The sequence below is a fragment of the Schistocerca americana genome, chromosome 1 (assembly GCF_021461395.2).
Source record: "Schistocerca americana isolate TAMUIC-IGC-003095 chromosome 1, iqSchAmer2.1, whole genome shotgun sequence".
Lineage (NCBI taxonomy): Eukaryota > Metazoa > Arthropoda > Insecta > Orthoptera > Acrididae > Schistocerca > Schistocerca americana.
In genome coordinates, this window is record NC_060119.1 from 1091315557 (window position 1) to 1091340731 (window position 25175).

The 25175-nt window shown below is 41.0% G+C and overlaps 1 protein-coding gene across 6 annotated transcripts in view; it reads right to left on the bottom strand.

Annotated features, from left to right (window-relative positions):
* Nucleotides 1-25175, bottom strand: part of LOC124618006 — a 119235-nt gene that overhangs the window by 61831 nt on the left and 32229 nt on the right. For all 6 annotated transcript variants that reach the window (XM_047145314.1, XM_047145315.1, XM_047145311.1 and 3 more), the window contains exon 5: nt 20366-20519. In XM_047145314.1, coding sequence (XP_047001270.1) covers nt 20366-20519 — 154 coding nt within the window. The remainder of the gene's footprint in view (nt 1-20365; nt 20520-25175) is intronic.

Sequence of the window (25175 nt, forward strand, 5' to 3'; positions counted from 1 at the left end):
AGAACCATTGGAACCAATAGTTGCTCTAAGTCACAAAATGAATATCATTATCCATCCTATACCCAGGAGATATGCTGTTCAAAATTTAAATAGTAAAGTTAATACTGCAAACCTCCACCTGATTCAGGCTCTGAATTTAGCTAAACACGCGTACAAAAAAAGAATTGCTGTGAACTTTGAAATAGAGAGACTAGCCAGAAACCACTTCACAACACATGGCTTACACCTAAACAAATGTGGCAAGGAGATTATCTGCAATAGACTGGCCTTCCTGACAACTATGGGTGACAATAAGAAACCAAAAGTCAGAAACCATAAACAGACGCTAATAAGCAATTGGATAAAGATAAACAAGATGGGAAATAAAAAGAGTAATAGTGGCCATACTGTGCAAACTACACTAGACAAATGGGTCACGAAGTCACAGAGACGAAACACAAACCCCCTGACCCCTCAAAAAGGTCAGCAACATGAAAGGATCAATAATGTGATGGTGAACATTATCGAGACATCCCTCCAAAACGTCAATGTGATGCCTCAACAGTGTGAAGTGCATGTGGATACTTTCCAGGCCCACCTGGAAGATGAGATGGCTGCCAAGGACAACCAACAGAACCTGCACAACTGCTCAGAAGTCAACATACCTGGAATACAGCATAATTTAAACTAAAGGTCAGTGACACAGTAAATATGACTTCGAGCCCCCTGAGTAAACCCCACTCAGACCTGAAAATCTATTATCACAATGTCCAATCCTTGAGCAACAAAACTGATGACTTAAGCATTTTGCTGACCAGTGAACTCAGTGATATCTCAGTAGTATGCCTAGCAGAGCACTGGCTCTGCACTGATGTGGTTAAGCTAATCTCACTACCCAACTTCAAATTGTGTGAACACTACTCCAGATCAAATGATGGACATGGTGGGGTTGCCATCTTTATCAAACAACATATTGAATATAGCCCACTTCCTACCCTAAAGGAAATATGAACAGATAAGATCTTTGAATGTGCAGCCATAAAGCTTACAGATCTAAATCTAATTGTAGCTACAATCTACCGTCCCCCCTCCAGTAGTATTAATGATTTTCTGTTACAAATGGACTTGTTTCTATCCAAAATAAGTCAGTGGAAACAGGAGGTGATTATATGTGGTGACTTTAATATAGACTTTCTCACCCACAACAGAAACAGGGAAACATTGATTAACATTGCAAAAACTTATAATCTGCATGGCCTTGTAAACAAGCCCACTAGAATAACACCCACATCGAAGACAGCTCTAGATCAAATTTTTGCAAATAGAAATAAACTTAACCCAACTCTAGAAGTATACAATGCAGGATTCAGTGACCACCAAGCTGTCATTCTAAACGTCGATGTTAGCAAAGATACCTCAAACCCAGTCCCACCTAAAACTTTACGAAGGTTTTTCACCCAAGAGAACTTGAACAAGCTAAATGCCCTCCTTAGTAAAGAAAAGTGGACAGAGATGTACACAGTCAATGATATCAACACGAAATTCAACATATTTCTTGACAAAATGATCCACCACTTTGAAGAGGCCTTTCCGCAAAAACCAGTAAGAATAAATAATAATAGAAACAAGAGTTGGATTACACCAGCTATAAAAATGTCTTGCAAACATAAAAGAATACTCCACATGTTATGTAAACAAAGTAGTGACTCCCCCCAACTAACAGAATACTATAAAAACTACACATGTATCCTAAGAAGAGTGATAAGACAAGCAAAAAGGATGCAGAATGATGAGTACATTGACAAATCCAGCAATAAAGTAAAAGCAATGTGGAATATCATAAAAAGGGAAAGAGGGGAAATGAAAGCTTCACATCCGAACATAGAAATCAAACTCCACAATGAATCTATATCTAATCCCAAAGTTGTGGTGAACTCATTCAACAATTTCTTTACAAGCATAGCTGAAAAACTGGTCCAAAATAATCCTAACACAAATTACCAACCAGCAAACCAAAAATATCACACATGTGCAGAGTCAATTTTCATTACCAAAGTCACTGAAAATGATGTTGCAAAAGCCCACAGAGAGTTAAAAAATTCATATTCTGCTGGAATTGATGGTATCCCAGCAGCTGTAATCAAAAATTGTGAACACACAATTGCTGAACCATTAACTCACCTCTGTGACTGTTCTTTCCAGGCAGGTGTCTTCCCTGAAGCTCTGAAACTTTCTAAAGTAATTCCTGTCTTCAAAAAAGGTGATAATAAAGATATGAATAACTACAGGCCTATCTCAATCTCATCCTGCTTAGTTCAACATGGGTTCAGAAGCAGCAAATCTACAGAAACTGCAGTATATGATTGCGTAAATACGTTTTTAGAACTGTTAGATAGAAAACAACCCATAACAGGCATATTTCTGGATCTGTCAAAGGCTTTTGACACTGTTGACCACAAAATATTACTGGAAAAATTAGAACACTACGGTATCAGAGGAATTGCAAACAACTGGATTGCTACATTCCTAACCAAACGTATACTGAGAGTCAGCATTAAATATACTAATAGACAAAGCAACTCAATAACCGAAATACTATCAAGTAATAAAACTGTAAAGCAAGGTGTTCCACAGGGCTCAGTATTGGGACCCCTACTTTTCCTCCTGTATATTAATGACTTGAGCCTGAATGTTGATGCACACAAAACAATAATATTTGCTGATGACACAACTGTACTCCTCAAAGGGGAGAATACAGAGGTGGTGCAAAAAGCTGTGAACGTGGCTACTGATCAACTCAGCAACTGGGTAAAAATCAACAGATTAACTATCAACACCAAAAAGACAGCTTCCATGAACTTCCACACAACACAAAATGCAAATTCCTCTCAGCCATCTGTCACTATAAATAACCAGTCAATAGATACCAACACTGTTTTCAAATTCCTAGGTCTGTGGGTTCAAGATAACCTGAAATGGAATACACATACAGGAAGGGTAAATGACAGGATTTGTACTGGCTGTTATGCATTGAGTGTACTGAAAACATGTGCTAGCCTGAAAACATTAACCAGTGCATACTACGCTTATATACAAGCCCACCTAAAATATGGTGTAATATTCTGGGGAAATGCTCCAACTGCTCTGAGCACATTCAGAATCCAGAAGAAAGCATTGAGGATTATTAATGGGAGCAAACCCAGAGACTCCTGCAAACCCATCTTCAGAAAGTTAGAAATCCTTACACTGCCTTGCCTCTACATTCTTGAGACTCTAAAATTCTTCAGAAAACATATAGTGCCAACTGACCCCAGAGTCATAAAAAATAATGAAATACATTTTCCGATATCTGCAACACACTGTGTACCATCAGATCACATGGAATAAATAAATAAATAAATGATGTTGAAACAGACTGTGTACCATTAGTAAGTAATGTTGAAACGGACATCGTGCAATTAGTAAGTGAGATGGTTGACAAAGTTAATGCTAATGTGAATAAGGTGGTAATGAAAAATGTGCTTGCTGAAAAGGCAAAAGTTGTCATAGCAAAGAATGCTGTAATTCAGATGACAAAAGTGGCCACACTAAAGTTACTAGAAGTGGGCAATGCAGTAAGTAGTGTGATGGGGACAGAAAGAATTTTTGTAGACAATAAAGTAAACAGTTTGTAAAAAGTTATATTTAATGTAAATGCACAAAAAGTTGTTACTAATGTAGGTGTGATGGTTAGCAAATTTGTGTTTTCTTAGGGCAGAATGTACAGGACTAGTACGTTGCACCAATATAGCAAATGTTTTAAAAGGTAAATGTGAAATTTCATCAATTTTCACAAGGCTTGATGGTGGAGCAGGTGTCTGATTCATTTTGTGTTGAGAAGTGATATTCATAGCCATAATACTAGAAACAGAACATCTGTAGATGTGCCATATCATAGAGTATCAAAATCGCAGAACTCCTACCTAGTTCTTGGACTAAGGATGTTTAATAAACTATGTGTTGACTTTAAAGAACTGCCTGTAAATATTTTTAAAGCTAAATTATACAAGCTACTAGTGAACAATCCATTTTACACCATTGATGAATTTTTTGAAGATGAAAATATTGTATTCTAATGTGTACCTATTTTATGTAAACCAATTTACATCATTATAGTAGTTTATGTAGAAATATATGCTCTTGACTTTGTCTATTGCTGTAATCAGCCAAATGATAGTAAAATTATTATTATTATTATTATTGGGAATCCTCAGATTGGGGGGTGGCGGGGGGGGGGGGGGGGTTCACTACTCTTTACTGAGCACACATAGTGTATCCCAAAACTGCATGATTTCATTCTTGCTTTCTGGAATCACTCCATTCTCTGATTATTGTATACAGGAGGAGAAGTTAATAATCTTCTACTATCCGCAAGTGTACATAAACATGTAATATTCTAGTAATCAAATTTTCTGTGTGCTTTTAGGTTAGAACTTTGTATGGTAAGGCACAATGATTAATTCGGTAAATTGCAGTTTTGTTAGAGGTGGGCATGATAAGACATCCTCTGAAACATTACTAAATGCCTTCTCTGAAAACTACCTAGAACAGATAGTTAGGAACCCCACTCATGATAGAAATGTATTGATCTAATGGCAACAAGCAGACCTGACCTCTTTGAGGATATCCACATTGAAACTGGTATCAGTGGTCATGACATGGTTGTGGCAACAATGATTACCAAAGTAAAAATGACAACTAAGACAAGCAGAAAGATACATATGTTCAGTAAACTAAATAAAAAAAGTCAGTAGTGTCATAACTCAATGAGGATCTTCAGACTTTCAGCACAGGGCAGGAGCATGTACAGCAACTATGGCTAAAGTTTAAAAGAATAGTTGACCATGCACTGGATAGATGTGTATCCAGAAGAACAGTTCATAATGGGAAGGAACCTCCATGGTATACAATCACTGCAAGAAAATGTCTAAGGAAACAGAGATTACTGCATAAAGGCGTAAAGCAAAGCATAGGGATATAGGAAGGGAGATGCTGAACAAAACATGTTTGACTGTCAAGAGAGCATTGTGTGATGTCTTCAATGGCTATCACACCAGAATAATGTCAAATGATCTTTAACAGAATCCAAAGAAATTCTGGTCTTATGAAAAGGCTGTTAGTGGCACCAAAGTTAGTATCCAGTCCTTTGCGAATGAGACAGGAACTGAAACTGAAGGCAGCAAAGCAAAAGCTGAAATGCTCAACTCCATTTTCAATGTTCCTTTACAAGGGAAAATCCAGGAGAGTTGCCCCAGTTTAATCCTTGTACCACAGAAAAAATAAATGAAATAAGTATTAGCATCAGTGGCATTGAGAAGCAACTAAAATCATTAAAACTGAACAAAGCTCCAGGGGCCAGTGGAATGCCTGTCAGATTCTATACTGAATTAGTGGCTGAGTTAGCCATTCTTCTAACAATAATCTATCATAGCTCCCTCAAAATAACCAAATCCAGTTCTTGGAGAAAAGCACAGTCACATCTGTCTACATGAAGAGTAGAAGAAGTGATCCCACAAAACTACCAACCAATATGCTTGACATGGATTTGTTGTATAATCTTAGAACATATTCTGAGCTCAAACATAATGAGGTATCTTGAACAGAATTACCTCCTTAATGCCAACAAGCATGGATCCTGAATACAGTGATCATGTGAAACCCAACTTGCACTTTTCTCACATGACATACTGAAAGCTTTGGTTCAAGGCAATCAGGTAGATGCAGTATTTCTAGATTTTTTAAAAGGATATGATCATGTGGGGTATCAAGTGAAATTTGTGACTGGACTGAGGACTTTCTGGTATGGAGGATGCAGCCTGTTATCTTGGATGGAGAGTCATCATCAGATGTAGAAGTAACTTCAGGTGTGCCCCAGGGAAGTGTGTGGGACCCTTGCTGTTCATTTTGTATACTAATGACCTTGCAGCCTTGCAGACAATTTAATAGTAACATCAGGATTTTTGCAGATGATGCAGACATCTATAATAAAGTACTATCTGAAAGAAGCTGAGTAAATATTCAGTCAGACCTTGGTAAGATTTCAAAGTGGTGGAAAGATTGGCAACTTGCTTTAAATGTTCAGAAATGTAAAATTGTGAACTTCACAAAAAGAAAAAGAAATGTAGTATCCTATGACTACAATATTAATGAGACACTGTTGAACTGGACAACTCATAAAAGTACCTGGGAGTAACGCTCTGCAGGGCTATGAAATGGAATGATCACATAGGCTCAGTTGTGGGTAAAACAGATGGTAGACTTCAGTTTATTGGTAGAATGCTGGGAACGTGCAAACAGTTTATGAAGGAGATTGCTTACATATCACTCACAAGGTCAGTTCTAGAATGTTGCTCAAGTGCGTGGGACCCGTACCAAATAGGACCAATGGAGAATATTGAATATATACAGATAAGGGCAGCATGAATGGTCACAGGTTTGTTTGATCTGCTGGAAAGTGTCACAGAGATAATGATGAAACTGAACAGGCAGGTCTTGAAGAAAGATGTAAAGTACCCTGAGAAAACCCTTTAAAAAGTTTCAAGAATCAGCTTCAAACGATGACTCTAGGAATATACTACAATCCCCTAAGTATCGCTCATATAGAGATCAAGAGGATAATGTTAGAATAATTTTCTGCATGGACAGAGGCATTCGAACAATCATTCTTTCCACACTCCATACATGAATGCAACAGGAAAAACATTTACCTATAACTGGTCAATGGGATGTAACTTCTGCCATGCACTTGTTGCATCTTGTTTGCTAGATTAATTGTATTTTTTTTTTTTATTGGTTCTTGTGTTCACATTTTGTGTAATACATTAGACACTATGACACTACCAAATTAGATTTATATTACCTTTTTGGCTATGTCTTCTACTGTTTGTTAAGTTATAATCTGGTCAATATTTAACTTCCTGGCAGATCAAAACTGTGTGCCCGACCGAGACTCGAACTCGGGACCTTTGCCTTTCGCGGGCAAGTGCCCTACCAACTGAGCTACCGAAGCATGACTCACGACCGGTCCTCACAGCTTTACTTTTGCCAGTACCTCGTCTCCTACCTTCCAAACTTTACAGAAGCTCTCCTGCGAACCATGCAGAACTAGCACTCCTGAAAGAAAGGATACTGCGGAGACATGGCTTAGCCACAGCCTGGGGGATGTTTCCAGAATGAGACTTTCACTCTGCAGCGGAGTGTGCGCTTCTGTAAAGTTTGGAAGGTAGGAGACGAGGTACTGGCAAAAGTAAAGCTGTGAGGACCGGTCGTGAGTCGTGCTTCGGTAGCTCAGTTGGTAGAGCACTTGCCCGCGAAAGGCAAAGGTCCCGAGTTCGAGTCTCGGTCGGGCACACAGTTTTGATCTGCCAGGAAGTTTCATATCAGCGCACACTCCGCTGCAGAGTGAAAGTCTCATTCTGGAAACATCCCCCAGGCTGTGGCTAAGCCATGTCTCCGCAGTATCCTTTCTTTCAGGAGTGCTAGTTCTGCATGGTTCGCAGGAGAGCTTCTGTAAAGTTTGGAAGGTAGGAGACGAGGTACTGGCAAAAGTAAAGCTGTGAGGACCGGTCGTGAGTCGTGCTTCGGTAGCTCAGTTGGTAGAGCACTTGCCCGCGAAAGGCAAAGGTCCCGAGTTCGAGTCTCGGTCGGGCACACAGTTTTGATCTGCCAGGAAGTTTCATATCAGCGCACACTCCGCTGCAGAGTGAATGTCTCATTCTGGTCAATATTTATTTGTTAGTAGTTTTTTTTCTGGGTACCGTTTTCTTTACTTTCGAAAGTATAAATGAATCTCACCTGTTCATTGTGTTTGCTGAAAGATGCAAAATAACATCCTGATGCAAATCCACTAGCAACATGAAATACTAGACTTCAGTTTAAGTTTATAACCCTTAATCGATGATAGTTTTAACTTAAATTTTATCTCCACAAGGAGTTTTATCTAAAGTTAAACATCTCGGACAAGTAATTCATGTATGCATACAAGCTAAAAGTATTTGGTAATGTGTGATCTACATTAGGAACATGCAGAACATTGGACAGTGAATCCTCCAATACTCATGTGATAATTCCTGAAACGGTTACTTGCATGGACAGCACATGTTATCCACAACACAAACGAAGTATTTGGACACTTTAAATGGTGTATATGAATGATTTGTAAGAGTGCTTTATTGAAATTTAAGGATAGTATATTTAATACACAAATAAATAATGTATATGCTAGGTGATAAATATATTTTGGAATTGTTGGTAAATAGCTTCAGTGCCTCTCTGATAGTAGCCAACTTGTCATTGTGTATGTGGACATCTCTATCAGGGATACTATCAAACCTCAGACATCACAAGTGCAACCTGAATCAGTGTTCAGTCAAACATAAGTAACATGATTCTAGTCTGTTGCCATTTGAGTTATCCTACAACTTTGATAAACTCTTTCTAGAATGCTATTTAATTGAATAGATAAAAAAATCTACTCACCAAGCAGTGGCATAACACACACGTAAAAGATCGTTGTAATCTGCAAAGTTTTCAGAGCCAGTGGCTCCTTCTTCAGGCAGAAGCGTTGAAGGGGAAGGAAGAAGGGTGAATGAAAAGAACTGGAGAGATACAGGAAAAGGGGTGGATTTCAGAAAAGTCACCCAGAACTGCATGTCGGGCAAGACTGACCATATGGGATGAGAAGGAAAGCATCTTTCTGGGAGGAAAGCATCTTTCTGTTCTGCTTAAAGTTACATAAATGATTTATTTGAGGCATTAGATCAAATCATCGGCTGAATAGTGCAAGAGTAGCAGCATTGGGCCAATTTTAAGGTAGTTGTTTTTCTCCCAACACACACAGATCACCTGGATCAGGAAATAGCAGTAAACTTTTGTTTGTTGGATATTCTTTGTAGATAATGTTAGTTAAATATCAGGCACTAAAGCCATCTCCAGGTATTTACTGAAGCAAGGATATGAAATTTTGGAGCTGATTTTTTGTTATCATCATTTTGTTATCCATTCCATTTTGGTGTAAGTGTTTTCCAGTTATAAAAATTATAACTACAATAAATTGCTCCATTTTGTGATTGAACATATTTCTAATATAAGGTAAACTGTGGAAACTCCAGGTAGGAATAAGAACAATATAGAAAATAACAGACACATTAAGTTGCAGACAGGTACAATTAAAAGATGCTTAGATAAAGCTTTTGGCCACAGCCTTCATAAGCATAAGAGAAGCACAAACCATTCATACACCCAAGCAAGAACATCTCATGCACACATGACCATCAGCTCAAGCATCTTGGGCCAGAATGCAACTATCGTGTGAGATGCAAGAAGCAGTCTGGAGGGGCCAGGGAAGGAAAAGGGGTAGTAGTGTATGGATTGGGAGAGAGACAAATGCTGTCTGGTGGACTGTGTAGGGACTAGAGTGCCAACAGGTGCAGCATCAGGAGGTTGTGGGAAGAAAAGTAGTGGAAAGGAAAGATGGGTGGATGCATTGGCAGAGGGCAGCAAATAAACATGATGGGAAATAAAACTGGGGAGGAGATGATAGGACAGAGGGGTTGGAAACTTTTGGGTGGAGGGTGTGGGGTCAGTATGTACTGTAGGTTGAGGATGGGACAACTGGGAAGTGGAGAATGTATTGTAAGGATAGCTCCCATCTGCGCAGTTCAGAAAATGTGGTGGTGGAGGGAAGGATCCCAATGACTTGGGTAGTGAAGCACCCATTGAAATCAAGCATGTTATGTTAAGCTGCATGTTGAACCACAGGATGGTCTACTTTGCTGTTGGCCATAGTTTGGCAGTGGCTGTTCATCCTGGTGGGCAGTTAATTGGTAGTCATACTAACGTAAGAAGTTGTGAGATGGTTGCAGTAGAGCTCGTAAATGTTGCAGCTGCTTTCACAGGTGGCCTAGCCCCTGATGGGGTAGGAAAACCTGTAACAGGACTGGAATAGGAAGTGCTGCATTGGTGGATTGGGTAGGCATTTAACCTGTGTCTTCCACGGGATATGACCCTTGTGGCAAGGGGCTGGGATTGGGGGTGGCATAGGGATGGACTAGGACGCTGTGGAGGTTGGGTGGGCAATGGAACACCACTGTAGGAGGAGTGGGAAGTATCTTAGGTAGGATATCCCTCATTTCAGGGCATGATTACCTATCATCATGCCCTGAAATGAGGGACATCCTATCCGAGATACTTCCCACCCTTTCTAAAGTGGTGTTCCATCACCCACCCAAACTCCACAGCATCCTGGTCCATCCCTATGACACCCCCCCCCCCCCCCAATCACAACCACTTGCCACAAGGATCATATCCCTGTGGAAGATCCAGGTGCAACACCTGCCCAGTCCATACACAGCCAACACTTCCTATTCCAGTCCTGTCACAGGTTTATCCTACCCATCAGGGGCTGGGCCACCTGTGAAAGCAGCCATGCCATTTACCAACTCTGCTGCAGTCATTGCACAGCTTTTTATATTGGTATGATTACCAACCAGCTGTCCACCATGATGAACAGCTGCCACAAAACTGTGGCCAGACCACAGACGACCACCTGTGGCACAAATGCAGCTTAACATAACACGCTTGATTTCAGTGGCTTTTCCACTACCTGAGCCATCTGGATGCTTCCCTCCACCACCAGCTTTCCTGAACTGTGCAAGTAGGTGTTATACTTGCAGCACATTCTCTACTCCTGTAATTATCCCGTTCTCAACCTACAGTAACATACTGTACCCGCACCCTCCACCCAACAGTTTCCACTCCCTCTGTCCTATCATCTCCTATCCATTCTTGTCTCCCACTCTGTTTATTTGCCACTCCCTGACAATGCACCCACCCATCTTTCCCTGCTCGTCTCCTTTCTAGCTCCTTTTTTCTCTACCTCCCTGTCCCACAACCTCCTTATGTTGCAGCTGTTGGTATTCATCTACATCTACATCTACATCTAAATGGATACTCTGCAAGTCACACTTAAGTGGCTGGCAGGTAGTTCATCAAACCACCTTCACAATAATTCTCTATTATTCCTATCTCAAACAGCACATGGGGAAACAAATAGCTGTATCTTTCCATGCAAGCTCTAATTTCCATTATATTATTATGATGATCATTTCTTCCTATGTAGGTCAGCCTCAACAAAATATTTTCACATTCAGAGGAGAAAGTTGGTGATTGAAATTTCTTGAGAAGATTCCTCTGCAATGAAAACTGCCTTTGTTTTAATGAGGTCCATCCCAAATCCTGTATCACGTGAGTGATACTCTCTCCCCAATTTCACAATAATATAAAACATGCTGCTCTTCTTTGAACTTTCTCAATGTATTCCATTAGTCCTATCTGGTAAGGATTACAGACTTGCAGCAGTATTCCAAAAGAGGACGGACAAGCATGGTGTAGGCAGTCTCTGTAGCTCTGTTTAGATTTCCTAAGTTTTCTAATAAAACACAGTCTTTAGCTTGTCTTCACAACAACATTTTCTGTGTGTTCTTTCCAATTAAAGTTGTTTGTAATTGTATTTCCTAGGTATTTAGTTGAATTTACGGCCTTTAGATTTGACTAATTTAGTGTGTATTCAAAGTTGAACAGATTCCTTTTAGGACTCATGTGTATGACCTCACACTTTTCATTAAATAGAGTTGGTTGCCAATTTTCACACCAAGCAGATATCTTTTCTAAATCATTTTACAATTTATTTTGATCTATGAAGACTTTACTTGATGATAAATGACACAATCATCTGCAGACAACCTAAGACAGCTGCTTGATTGTCTCCTAAATCAGTTATATAGATATGCAACTGCAGAGGGCCTATAACACTACTTTGGAGAATTCCAGAAATCACTTCTGTTTTACTCAAAGACTTTCCATTAATTCTGATCTTGCTGACAGGAAATCACGAATCCACTCACATAACTGAGATGATATTTCATAAGCACACAATTTCACTACAAGCCGCTTGCATGGTACAGCCCTCTGGAAATCTAGAAATACGGAATCAATTTGAAACCCCTTGTCAATAGCACTCAACACTTCGTGTGAGTAAAGAGATAGCTGTGTTTCACAAGAATGATGTTTTCTAAATCCATGTTGACTGTGTGTCAATAGACCATTCTCTTCAAGGTAATTCTTAATGTTCATAGACAATCTATGTTCCAAAATCCTGCTGCATATCGACATTAATGATATAGTCCTGTAATTTAGTAGATTACTCCTACTACCTTTCTTGAATATTGGTGTGACCTGTGCAACCTTCCATCCTTTGGGTATGGATCTTCCACCCAGTGAGTGGTTGTATATGATTTTCAAGTATGAAGCTATTGCGTCAGTATGGCCGTGCGGTTAAAGGCGCTGCAGTCTGGAACCGCAAGACCGCTACGGTCGCAGGTTCGAATCCTGCCTCGGGCATGGATGTTTGTGATGTCCTTAGGTTAGTTAGGTTTAACTAGTTCTAAGTTCTAGGGGACTAATGACCCCAGCAGTTGAGTCCCATAGTGCTCAGAGCCATTTGAACCATTTTTTATTGCGTCAGTATACTCTGTAAGCAACCTACTTGGTATACAGCCTGGACCAGAAGACTAGCTTTTATTAAGAGATTTAAGTTGCTTCACTACTCTGAGGATATCTACTTCTAAATTACTCATGTTGGCAGCTGTTCTTGATTCAAATTCTGGAATATTTACTTTGTCTTCTAGTCCCTGCACACTCCACCAGACAGCATTTGTCTCTCTCCCTACCTGTACATACTATCCCTTCCCCTTCCCTGCCCCCTCCAGATTACCAGATTGCTGCTTGCACCCCAAATGATAGTTGCATTCTGACCTTAGGTGGTGGAGTTGGTGGTCATGTGTGCATGAGGTGTGCTTGCTTGTGTGTACCAATAGTGTGTGTTTCTCTTTTGCTGAAGAGCACTGTGGCCGAAAGCTTTATGTAAGTTTCTTTTAATTGTGCCTGTCTGCAACTTTATATGTCTTCTTTACGGGAAGCAGCAATCAGTCTAATGTAAGTTATGTTGTTAACTTCTGTCTGAGACATTTATTATGCTGTATTCTCTGTGAAGATCTGAAGTTATCAGGATTAAAATGCAGGAAGCAAAAGCTTTATACAATTTGTAGAGAAACCAGGCTGCAATTATAAGAGCCGAAGGATGTGAAAGGGAGGCAATAACCGAAAAGAGAGTGACACACTATTGTAGCCTATCCTACTTTTTGTGTGACATAGAGCAAGCTTTAAAGGAGACTAGGAGAAATTTGAGAAAGGAAGCAGCACCAAAGGACTTAGAAGATCAGTGGAACAGGATGGATAGTGTGAAGGGAGATTTAGATTAGTAACTGAGATGTTGAAAGTAAGTAGCAAGTTTTACTGGTTTGGCAATAAAACACACAACAATCAGAGAAGTAAATATGATGCAAAAAGCGACTAGAAATAGCAGATAAAACTTTTCTAAATAAGGGAAATATGTTAACACAGAGTATAAATAGTGTTAAGAAGTCTTCTCTGAAAGTATTTGTCTGGAATGTAGTCTTAAATGGAAGTGAAACATGGAAAATAAACAGCACAGATGACAGGAGAAGAGAAAAGCAGAGAAGAGAGGAGAACAAGTGTTTTTGAAATTTGGAATGTGGGCATACGGAAAATACTGAAAATTATGTGGGTATGTAGGATAAGTAATTAAGAGATGGTACAACCTGATTACATGTATGGGAACAGGATTAGTAATCAGGATATAGAAAACTTAATTCCCATATATGTCGTAGCTTGTATATATTTACACTCGACACTGCGTCCACACAGAATGAAATATATGAAATATAACAAAGAACTGACTAAAGTAAAGTTAAGATGAAGGCTCGACAGAGCACTTAGAGTTCACAGATACTAAGTTTTGTGACCGATATGAACTATTGATGCCACACAGCCCCCCCCCCCCCCCCCCCTCGCCGCCAGTACGGAGAACTACAGATGTCCGAGGGTGAGGGCGTGTGGGTGTCGACATTGGTGGAAATCATGTGCGTAGGCAGGCGCACCACAAGTACTTCCATCCCATCGCGAACAAGGTGGGTTGTGCAAGCGGAGCGGCGATAGGCAGGTCCACTTCATAGTCAGTCAGCCACTGTGGCTGGATGAGACGGCAGCTGGCCCAAGAGTAAGTGGGCAGGACGGCCAACAGCATGGTGGAAGTGTGTGTGGCGCTTAAGTGGATCGAGCTGTCCATGGAAATGAAAGCACATAGAGATGCTCAGTCACACTTGTGCGGGAGTGTGAGGTTGTGTGCAATGTTGATATGTAAGGGACCATCCGATGGCGGGACCTCAGTATCTATCAAATGAATGAGCACTCGGTCGTCGAACGTCACTATAGAAACGTTGTTCACTCGGTGCGGCGGCACGCTGCGGGACAAACTGATAGTGCGTGTGCGTGTCTCCGACATTGGAGGTGAGAGCGTGAAACCTGCACAAGGTGAAACAGGGGGTGAGGTCAGGAAACCAGCGAACGGTGGTAAACAGTCTTTTGTGTAGGAGGTGTGCGATGAGGTTGATGGGAGCACGTCTTTGTTCTCGATCAAGGATGGATTGTCAGCAGAGTCTGACTGCTGCATTGTCAGACCATAAAGGTCGACAAGAGTTGGTTTCAGGTGATGCAGAAAAACTGTCTGTATGCGGTCTTTAATTATGATATCAAAAGTCGTGTCCCCCTGCCACATGACCTTGTAGGGGACAAGATAAGGAGGTTGAAGATGCTGCCTAACCACATCATCACGCAGCAATACGTGGGAGCAGTTGGAGAGTGTGGTGGAAAAATAAGTATCGGGCGGTGAGTGACTGATGGGCGGGTGCAAATCCGTTTGTTGGGCGTGCGCATCTGGCTAATGAAATCTGGTGAGGAGGGAAGATCCTCACAAACCTGGGGAAGAATAAGTTCCCCCGGTAGGACCAGATTCTCGCCAAAAACAAATTCGGATATAGTCCCCGGTAGGTCAGATTTATAGGTCAAGCGTGGACCAAGTAGCAACCATGGCAACCATGGGAGAACTTCTGACCAGAGACAATCATGGCACTGAAGGCCCGTCTTGAGGGTGTGGTGCCATCTCTCCACCAACCCATTGCTTTGTGGGTGATAGGCAGTAGTGTGTATTTTTTTAATACCGCAGATATTGCAGAGGATGGTGCAAAGGGAGGATTCGAACTGTCAACCCTGATCAGTGGTGATAGTGGTCGGGCACCCAAAACGAGCGATCCACAAGCCAATGAAAGCCTTGGCTACCATCTCGGCAGTAATGTATGGGAGAAGGATAGCTTCGACCCAGTGAGATAAACAGACAATAGTTGATAAGATATATCTATGGCCCTCCGAAGGAGGAAGAAGCCCAATTAGTTCAATATGTACGTGACGGAATCATCATGCCGTAATGTTGAACTTGCCCAGAGGCGGGGAGGTGTGGCAGCTGATCTTGTTGCGCTGACAAGCGACGCAGCTGCGTGCCCAGGTTTGACAGTCCTGTTTGATATTCTTCCAAACAAAGCGTTCTGACATGAGACGTGTGGTGGCTCAAATGACTGGGTGGACTAGATTATGCAGGGCATCGAAAACCTGTCGGTGTAGCCCGGGTGCGAGCAAAGGGCATAGGGTGCCAGTCGAAGAATCACACCACACCTCGTGAGAAACGCCGGGAAATTTAGCCTTTGTGAAAACAAGTGATGTTTGCGGGTCTCATAGGAGAGCCTGAGAATCTTCATTAGAAGCTTGTTGGGAGGCCAGATCAGAAAGATCAACGATGAGGGAAACAGCACTGATCCGCGAGAAGAAATCTGCAGCAACATTATCTGCACCCTTGATGTAACGGACGTCCATTGTGTATTGAGAAACCAGTTCAAAGTGGCAGAATATTGAGAGGGTGGGTCCTCAGGTGGGTTGCAGAACGCTTCTGCCAGTGGTTTGTGATCAATGAGGACGCAAAGTGAACGTTCCTTGACATTGGGGTGGAAATGTTTGATTGCCTCGTAAACAGCAAGGAGTTCTCTATCGAATGCAGAATATTTTCTCTGAGCTGTAGATAGTTTCTTGGAGAAGAAATGAAGGGGAGAAACTGTGCCACCCTTGCATTGTTGCAACACTGCCCCCACTGCGATGTCGCTGGTGTCCGGCCTCTAGCATTGGAGCAGTCCAAGGGACGGTTTGATACTGGCTGAACAGCAGCAGCAGAAGGAAGATGGCGACGATAGTAATTGATGGTGCCAAGGAAACGGCGTAGCTCTTTGTAAGTAGCCGGGGGTGGCAGAGATGTGATAGCCTGCACATGAGATTTGGGAGGCTGTATTCCATCAGCGGGGATGGTGTAACCTAGGAAGGAGACTGACGCCTGGCGCAACTGAAACTTGTCTTTGTTGACCTCGTCACCGCTGGAGTTCAAGGTCTGGAGGACCGTAGGCAGATGATTTTCATGTTCCTCTGCTGAGCTGCTGAAAGTGAGAATGTTGTCCAGGTAAGCAAAGCAAAACTTGAACTGTCACAAGATAGAGTCAATGAAATGTTGCCACATTTGCGCTGCATTCTTTAGGCCAAATGGCATGAAGTCGCATTGGAAAAAATCGACCAGCGTGATAATAACCATCTTAGGAATGTCTTCCAGAGCCACAGGAATCTGGTGGTAGGCAGGTTCACAGTCAATAACACTGAAAATTGTGGCGTTTGATAACATATGAGTGAAGTCATTGATGTTCGGCACTGGGTTATTGTCCATGACAATACGAGTGTTTAAGCGACTGTAATCACTGCACATTGAAAAGATCCATTGTGTTTGGGGATGAGGTGGATTGGTGAAGAGCAGTTGCTGTCTGAAGGTTGCAGAACACCTGCCGCCAAAAGTTCATTAATCTGCTGCTGAGCCACACACAACTTGATAGCGTTGAGGCGTCGGACCTTATGCCTAATAGGAGGGCTGGCAGTGCTAACTATCTTGTGTGTCATTCCATCAGTGACGGAAGAAACTGAGAACTGCACATAAGATTGGTTAACGTCCTGGCGCCGAGTCTTTGGATGAGTAGGGTGCGACGAGGTGTAGCCGTTAGCACGAGTGGAGAAAGGTAGCACGAAAGACACATGTCTCTTATGGGAGCGCAGCTTGTGTGGAGGGTGTGGGTGCGCGCGCAGCACCAAGGTGCGGGTGCACGGTATGTGAGTGTTCATAGGATGGTGGAGCACTGAACCCTGTATGACATTTGGAGATAGTTCACAATGAGAAAAAATATCCATACCGAGGATCAGTTCATCAATGTCGGCAATGCAGAATGTCCACGGAAAATGTAGATAAGGAGACGGGGTCACCGTAACCTTTACTGAGCCTGAGGTTGGTAACGTCATTGCGTTGACAGCTCGTAGAAGTGACTTCGTCTATGAAGAAGCGGGTGGAGTCATCGAAGTACGTATGATTGGCATGTGAGCACCAGTGTCGACTAGAAAAGCTAGACCTGACACAATGTCAGTCACATAGAGATGACCACTCGGTCGGGCGGACGAGTGAACGGCGTGTAATGTAAGAGGACACCTGTTAGGTTCCCCTTAGGACTCGGCTTCACTTAGTTCCTGCGGTTGGAGTTTGGGTGTTGGCATGGCAACCTGCACTTCTTGGCATCATCGCCGAACACTTTGTGGTGACAGCAGAAAAGTTGAGCAGAGTGAGGAGGAGGTGGAGACTGTGACAGTGGGGGCAGCTTGTCTTCGTTGATTTGTTCTGGTAAATAGACTGGTAAGTAAGGTGCATGGGCGATCCTAGAGTGCTCAGACAATGGAGAGAGTGAGCTGATGCTGCTAGGAGAAGTAGATGAGATGATGGCGGAGTGAGCCTTGCCTCTGTCGGCCAAAGGTTGTTATGCAGGGGTGGCTGTGCCGATGAACGGTGCGGAATGAACTGGCTGATGTTGCTGCAGCAGTGAATACAACTGGTCAGTGATGCGTAGGCGGGAGCCAATGGCTTCGAACGAGTGTGGTAACAGATGGATTTGTAAATCGGTAGCTAATTCGGCAGACCACACATCCCATAGTGTGGGGCCAGGCGTGGTATGCTCGTTCATGAGCAATCGAAGGCGGCGCCAGAGTTGTGAGGGGGTACGTTCCCCCAGGTGCTCCTCATAGAGAATCTTGATTATTAACTCTAGTGGTGAGCAGGCAGTTCGTTCCATTACAGTCTTCTTTGCAAACTCGTATTTTGGTGCAGGCAGCGGTGAAAGGAGCAGGTCACAAATCAAATCCGAGTGGTTATGGAGGTGTGTGACGAGGCAGAGAAACTTTGAGTTGTCGTCAGACACATGATATAACTCGTACAGATGCTCCACGAGCTCAAACCACAATGCCAGGTTGTCCTCCTATAAGAGCGGTAGCTTCGGCAGGTGGCCAGGGGTAGTGGCTGAACTGAAGTTAAGTCAGAGGCCAGAGAGGTAGGCCTGGATTTAAACCAGGTAAGCAAATCCATAGTAGCAGCAGCTGGCATAGTTGACTGTGTGTCACAAAAACACGGCGTGGCAGACACGGATGGTACTGTGGAAACGGGCGGATGAACAGGGGGGGGGGGGGCGGAAACTGGGCCGTGAGTAACGGGTGCTGGACTGGATGGAAATGACCCGCCTCCACAACAGGGTGAGAGACCGGCACGGCATACACGGGCGGTGCTGTGGGAGCGGCAGGTGGTTGAGCAACCTCAAACATTGACCCCTGCAAGTGTGGTGAGGGGTTGGGCAGGGGGGGGGGGGCTAAGAACACCACCCACGTGGAAACTATCTGATGCATAATATGCCTGTAGTGCATGTGGCGGGCCACTGAGGTGAGGTAAGGGGCCATGTAACACGAAACACTGAATTGTGCATGAAAATTGGACACAACTGGAACACCACATGCGTGGAACGGATCCGGCACGGTTTGTACTAATGGTGGTGTTGCACATGGCCTGACAGTAACTGATGTAGCATGCCTGTGGGTGGCTACAGATGTGTTTGAATGGAGATCACTTTGTTCTTGAAACACTTGATTTGAAGAGATGCAATTCAAAATATTGTTCAGTTCACATTTCACTGTTAGATGGGCATAATCCGGTGATGCGAAATCTGAGTCCATTGTTCACTCTAACAGCATAGTTGTCAACTGTTGAAAACTAATGAGGTTAGCACACGGCGTTGGTTGAGAACATGAATCACCGTGCGTAAATGATGAATACGCCGTTGGCGAAGAAACAACGAAACTCAGTGGGCGGAGCTGTGCTTCCATTGCATAGTGCATATAACCTGCTGTATAAACACCGGCACGGAAGACACAAAACACGAACGAACTGTGGGGTCACCACTATGGGAATGGGATCAGTAATCGGGATATAGAAAACTTAATTTCCATATACGTCTTAGCTCATATATATATCTAAAAACAAAGATGATGTGACTTACCAAACGAAAGCGCTGGCACGTCGATAGACACACAAACAAACACAACCATACACACAAAATTCTAGCTTTCGCAACCAACGGTTGCTTCATCAGGAAAGAGGGAAGGAGAGGGAAAGACGAAAGGATGTGGGTTTTAAGGGAGAGGGTAAGGAGTCATTCCAATCCCGGGAGCGGAAAGGCTTACCTTAGGGGGAAAAAAGGACGTGTATACACTCGCACACACACACATATCCATCCACACATATACAGACACAAGCAGACATATTCAAAGGCCATGTACACGCAGCACTGCGTCTGTACAGAATGAAGTATAACAAAGAACTGACTAAAGTAAAGTTAAGATGGAGGCTCGACAGAGCACTTAGAGTTCACAGATATTAAGTTTCATGGTCGATATGAACTATCGATGCCACAAATGTAAGCAGTGTAGGAAAAGACAATGGCTACATTCCGTAAAGAGGACACATCAAGTTGCAGACTGGCACAATTAAAAGACACTCACATGACCACCAACTCCAGAATCTCGTGCTCAAGATGCTGGAGTTGGCAGTCATGTGTAAATGAGGTGTGTGTGGGGGGGGGGCGTACATTCGTGTGTGGTGTGTATGCGTGCGGGCACACGCATGGGGGGACGGAGGGGGGGGGGGGGGGGGGGTTGGAGAATTGTAAGAGGACACCCAGGTTTTGATATAGTAAACTGATTCAAATGTGTAAAGTTGCAGATATGCAGGATGAAGAGACATGCTAGGTGAACTAATATGGAGAAATGTATCAGAGTAGACAAGACTACAACAACAATATATAACATTGAAATTTTGTATTTGTATGCCATTAAGATAGACTTTCAACGCTCAGATCACATTTTAGATGTGTAATAACTGGTCTAGTCTACATAAATGTAAAAAAGATATGTGAAAGCATCTTACCAGTAACAAAGGAATAAACTGCTTTGTATCCCAAACTAGTTCCCCCATTTGCGTAGAATCGAATTAGTAGGGAAGGTCCAGTACTAAGTATGACAGGTGGACGGAACAAAGCTCCACTGCTCACATCTATTCTTTGTCCATTCCAGTCATAAAACTAGAAATTATGAACAGGTAAATTTATACAGGAGGATAAACCACAATTTGACAAATATGTAATTGAGCACTCCATTCACATATTTGTTTGAACAAAGAGCAAGAATATGTTGAAAGCAAAATGACCATGGAGCAAAAATCTCTATCATTCATCATATCATTCATCATTTGCAATGATGTAGTTTCGCCTTAGATACAGAAACCATGGCAATAAATGCAATAAAAATCTTTACAATTAAGCTCAGAACCATGTGTATCAAAGGAGTCTGTAAACTGGAGCCTGACATTATAAAAAGTATAACTGTAAAATCTTTTAATGGTGTGGGTCAAACAGGAACACCCCATTTATAAAAATTGCACAAAAAGTGTCCAGTACTTTTAAACAATTTAAAATAAAAAGGATATAGTGTAGATATGATTTATTCATTTGTAATAAGGAATCATCAAATGAATATACTGATTCATTATTGAGGACATAAACAGTAACCAGTTCATGGCATTCAAAGTTTCCATGCTCAATAGCTTATTACATTCCAGGTGATCATTCAAAGTGGCTGACTTGTCCATGGATGCTGTTCAGGTTATTAGGATACCTTATTGCTATCACACAAGTAATGAAGCATTTACATCTATCTAGAACACTGAAACACATGCATGCCCAAATACCTGAAAACATAAGAACCACATATACTGTTTCACCTGAGATTTTTCTCAGTTTTGGAAAGAAATGGCCAGCAAGCTTGTGTCGCAAGTCTTCAACATGTGATTTCACTAGCTGGAGGTGACAATGTTATACAACACACAGGGTGTCCCTGACCTGCACTAACTGCTAGCACCATGCAGCAGCACTTTCAGTTGCTGCTGGAGTACTTGTTAGTCTTCATGTTTTAATGTGACATTAATATATCTCAATAAACAAGCATCACACTAGATTAATTCCGGACTACTCTATTGACTGGACACATAAAATTCTACTTTAAAAATAATATTGTCCATAATGGGAATCAGAAAAATGCTATCCATCAATACTGGACATCACATGAAATATGTGATAAGCAGTATTGTTTGGGTTGGTTCTGGCTACACATTACAAAAACATAATTACAAATATCTTCCAAAACACATAAAATATGCCTGGTGACTCTTTGGAGGGATAGCCTGTATACAATAGTTTCTGACAATTGTGCAAAAAACTGGTTGCTCAAACAAGATCATTAATAAAAATAGTTCAAAACTTCTGATGATGATTCACAATTTATTAAATTATATAAAATCTTATACAAGTAATAGACTGCATCTGAATACTTAAGCTAGTGGTTCTGGTGAAAATTATTTACATTTTCACCCAAAATGGGCTATCATGAACTAAATTGTTTATTGTGTCATTATTGTTTATAGCAGACTGATGTAGAGCTCTCCATCAATGTTTATTGTCTATTGCTTCATTTAATAGGAAACAAATCTTTAAGATTTTCAATAAGTATGGACAGTAATTATATAGAGGTAATTTGCATTATAATTCTTTGTTTCTATCTCAAACTGACAATGAATTTTATTTATTTATTCATCCAGGGACCATCTCAGGATTTGTCATCATAGTACAGTGAAAATAAGTAGCTTAAAAATATACATAACATACGAAAATGCTTTATGAGGACGTCCAGGTGCACTAAAATTCACACTTAGCTTTCTGAATATTTAGCTTTTGGAGAAGGAAGACCCCCCCCCCCCCCCCGATGATGACTGGCAACATTAACAATAGATGAGGAAGCAAAGCCACAGAAAAGATTTTTCATATTCGAAGGGGCAATCAAATGAAATGAGACAGATGGAAAAATTCAAAAGTAATTGCCACTGTGAGACAAGACAGTCAGTATCTTCATGGAAAAATGTTAGCTCTTGCCTATGGAACCATGATTGTACCCAGGTGTGCAGCATACAGTACCCAGATTTCCAGCCTTTTAGAGCCCTGAAGAAAGACTTTCGTGACCATAGATTTACTTCAGATGAAGAAGTGCGTATGTGGGTACAATCATGGTTCCATGGGTGACCACAAATGTTTTTCCATGAAGGCACTGACCATCCTGTCTCACAGTGGGATAAATGTTGTAAGTTATGGCAATTACTTTTGAAATAATAAACAGTTTATTTATTTTCTCCACATCTATCATGTTTTCATTTGGCTGCCTCTTATATTTTTGAAAAATAAAATGTGAAAAATGTAGATCATATGCAATGTGCCTGTAAATATACATCAGTTACACAATTTTTTTAAGTTTCTTATTGTTATTTATTAGTTATGTCAGTGACACTAATCTTTTTAAGTTGGTTTTGAAATTGCAGCTGACTGAAATATTTATTCCCATTATGTTTTTCAGAAACGTATGTAAATTCCAAAGTTAATATAAGACAATGTGACAAATACAAAAGAGAGAAGCCCTTGGAATGTAAAACTTGCTGAAAGAAGTGTGCTGTACCACATTGTCAGAGTAATCACTGAATTGGATTGGACTATGACAAGTACTGCCAATAATTTTTTAATAAGTGCAGTGTTTTTCAAGTACTTTTCATCGTTTTTGAGTGTAGAAAATGAAAGTTGACTTTCTCATGATGACAAAAACCAAAATAATGACCTAGATGACAATGGGTTAAGGGGAGATACACTGGATCAGTCTGTTGACAATACAATTGAATTAGGGAAATATGTGAAGCTCTGTGTCCAGTTTGATGGAAGAAAAATAAAAGTTTGCTGAGAGAAAAGCATGTAACAATAGTTACATTATTTTGTAACCAACCTATGTCAGAAGGGTGAACATGTAATGGAGATGCTGATGTGTCTCTCAACTTGTTGAAAACAGGAGAGAAAATGTTAAGGGAGAAAGAGGAATACAAGAAATGTGTTTTAAAGAAACAGAAAATGTATGAAAATTCTGAAGAGAAGGGAAAATGTAATGAGTCAGTTTGTCTATAAACTAATGTGAAAATTGAAGGGTGGGAAGGAAAATGTTTAATTGACACAATTAACTCTATTTCAGGAATCACAGAAAAACTTGGAACAAAACAAGGAAGGGAAAGGACTTCATTGAAATTCAAGTAATGTATGTGAAAATAAAGGAAGCCATAGGCAGATACAGCATGGCAGTAAGGAGACAAATAATGTTAACATTTAAAACTGAAAATGTAACCTTTGTAAATGGATGTTTTTTAATCCCTTATGTAGGTGAAAATTTCAGTCTAGAGATAGTTTGGCTATTGAAAGTAGATGCATTTTGACTGTGGTGAGAAAGGAACAATAATAACAGAACCTAAAACTGGTGTCAATTTCAAAGCTGATATGTTCACTATAAGCTCTCACACTGATTGCAACCAACTTAAAGGAATAGCGTGTCATAGCAAGGAGCAATATTTTTCTGATGAAGTGTCCTTAGACTGTTCATGTGACCAAAATTTTGAAGGACTAATAAATAGCAAGATAGAAGAAGCTGTAAGTTTAAATTCAAACGCAATTTAAAGAAGTTATGGAAATTTCAAGATGTATCCAGTGAACAACCATGCAAAGTAAAATATTTACAGTACAAATTCCAACTTAAAACAGATCATCCATTTTTCATCAAAGCATATGAGGTCCCTTTGAAAAGGAGATTCACAAGTGGAAGCATGGGGAATCATAGAGAGGAGCAATAGTCAATACAACAATCCTTTGGTAGTAGTTTCAAAAAAAGGATGGGGGCATTAGGCTGGTACTCAACTCTAGACATTTAAATACATTTTTAAGAACAGAGAATGATCATCCAGAAAATGTAGATGAACTTGTACATAAATCTCAATGTGTGATGTATATGACCAGTTTAATTTCAGATTTTCCTCAGATACCTCTGGCTCCTGACTCAAGGAAATACACTTCTTTTTTATATGGTGGTAAATGTTATCAATATTCTGTTGTTCCATTCAGATTAAATGTTTCTCTGTTAAAGTTTATTAGGACACTGGATCCTGTTTTGGGATGTGAAATTTATTCTAAATTAACTGATTATGTCGATGACACCCTTGTTACTGGAAAGACTTGGAAGACCAGCATGGCACTTAATGTGTGTTTTTCTTGTAAGATTACAACAGTGAGAGAGTGTGCTAGCTGGATGATTTTGATTAGACACATCTGCACACTCTTCTGTATATATGTAGTAATGTTGGCCTTTCAGCAGATGATGCAGGAAGTGCAACAACATATTTTTAAAAAACTAGGATATATACTTTATCTGAAATCTATGTATTGCAGCCTATCACACTATAAAGCCGCCATTGCAATTTTGAAAATTAAATGGTGTATGTCCAGTGAAATGTAGGTCTTAACTGTCTTGCATATTATGTTACAATAGCAAACCTTCTTTATTTACTTTGGATACACATTTTGACCCAGTATCCTGGCAATTTAATTTAAATGTTCTGTAGGTAAAATACTGAGTGGTTATAATTAAAGTGGAGCTACTCACAGAGGTCCACGGTGGGCTGTAATTATTGTATGGTAGTGAATCTTAGTAGATACTCTAGTGCATTAATGTGGAACTGATGTACACTGGGAACAAATTTGTTCCAATTTTGGCCGCACCTCACCAGGTGCAAATCTGTCACTGTGAATGCAAGAAAGTCATAGAGAAAT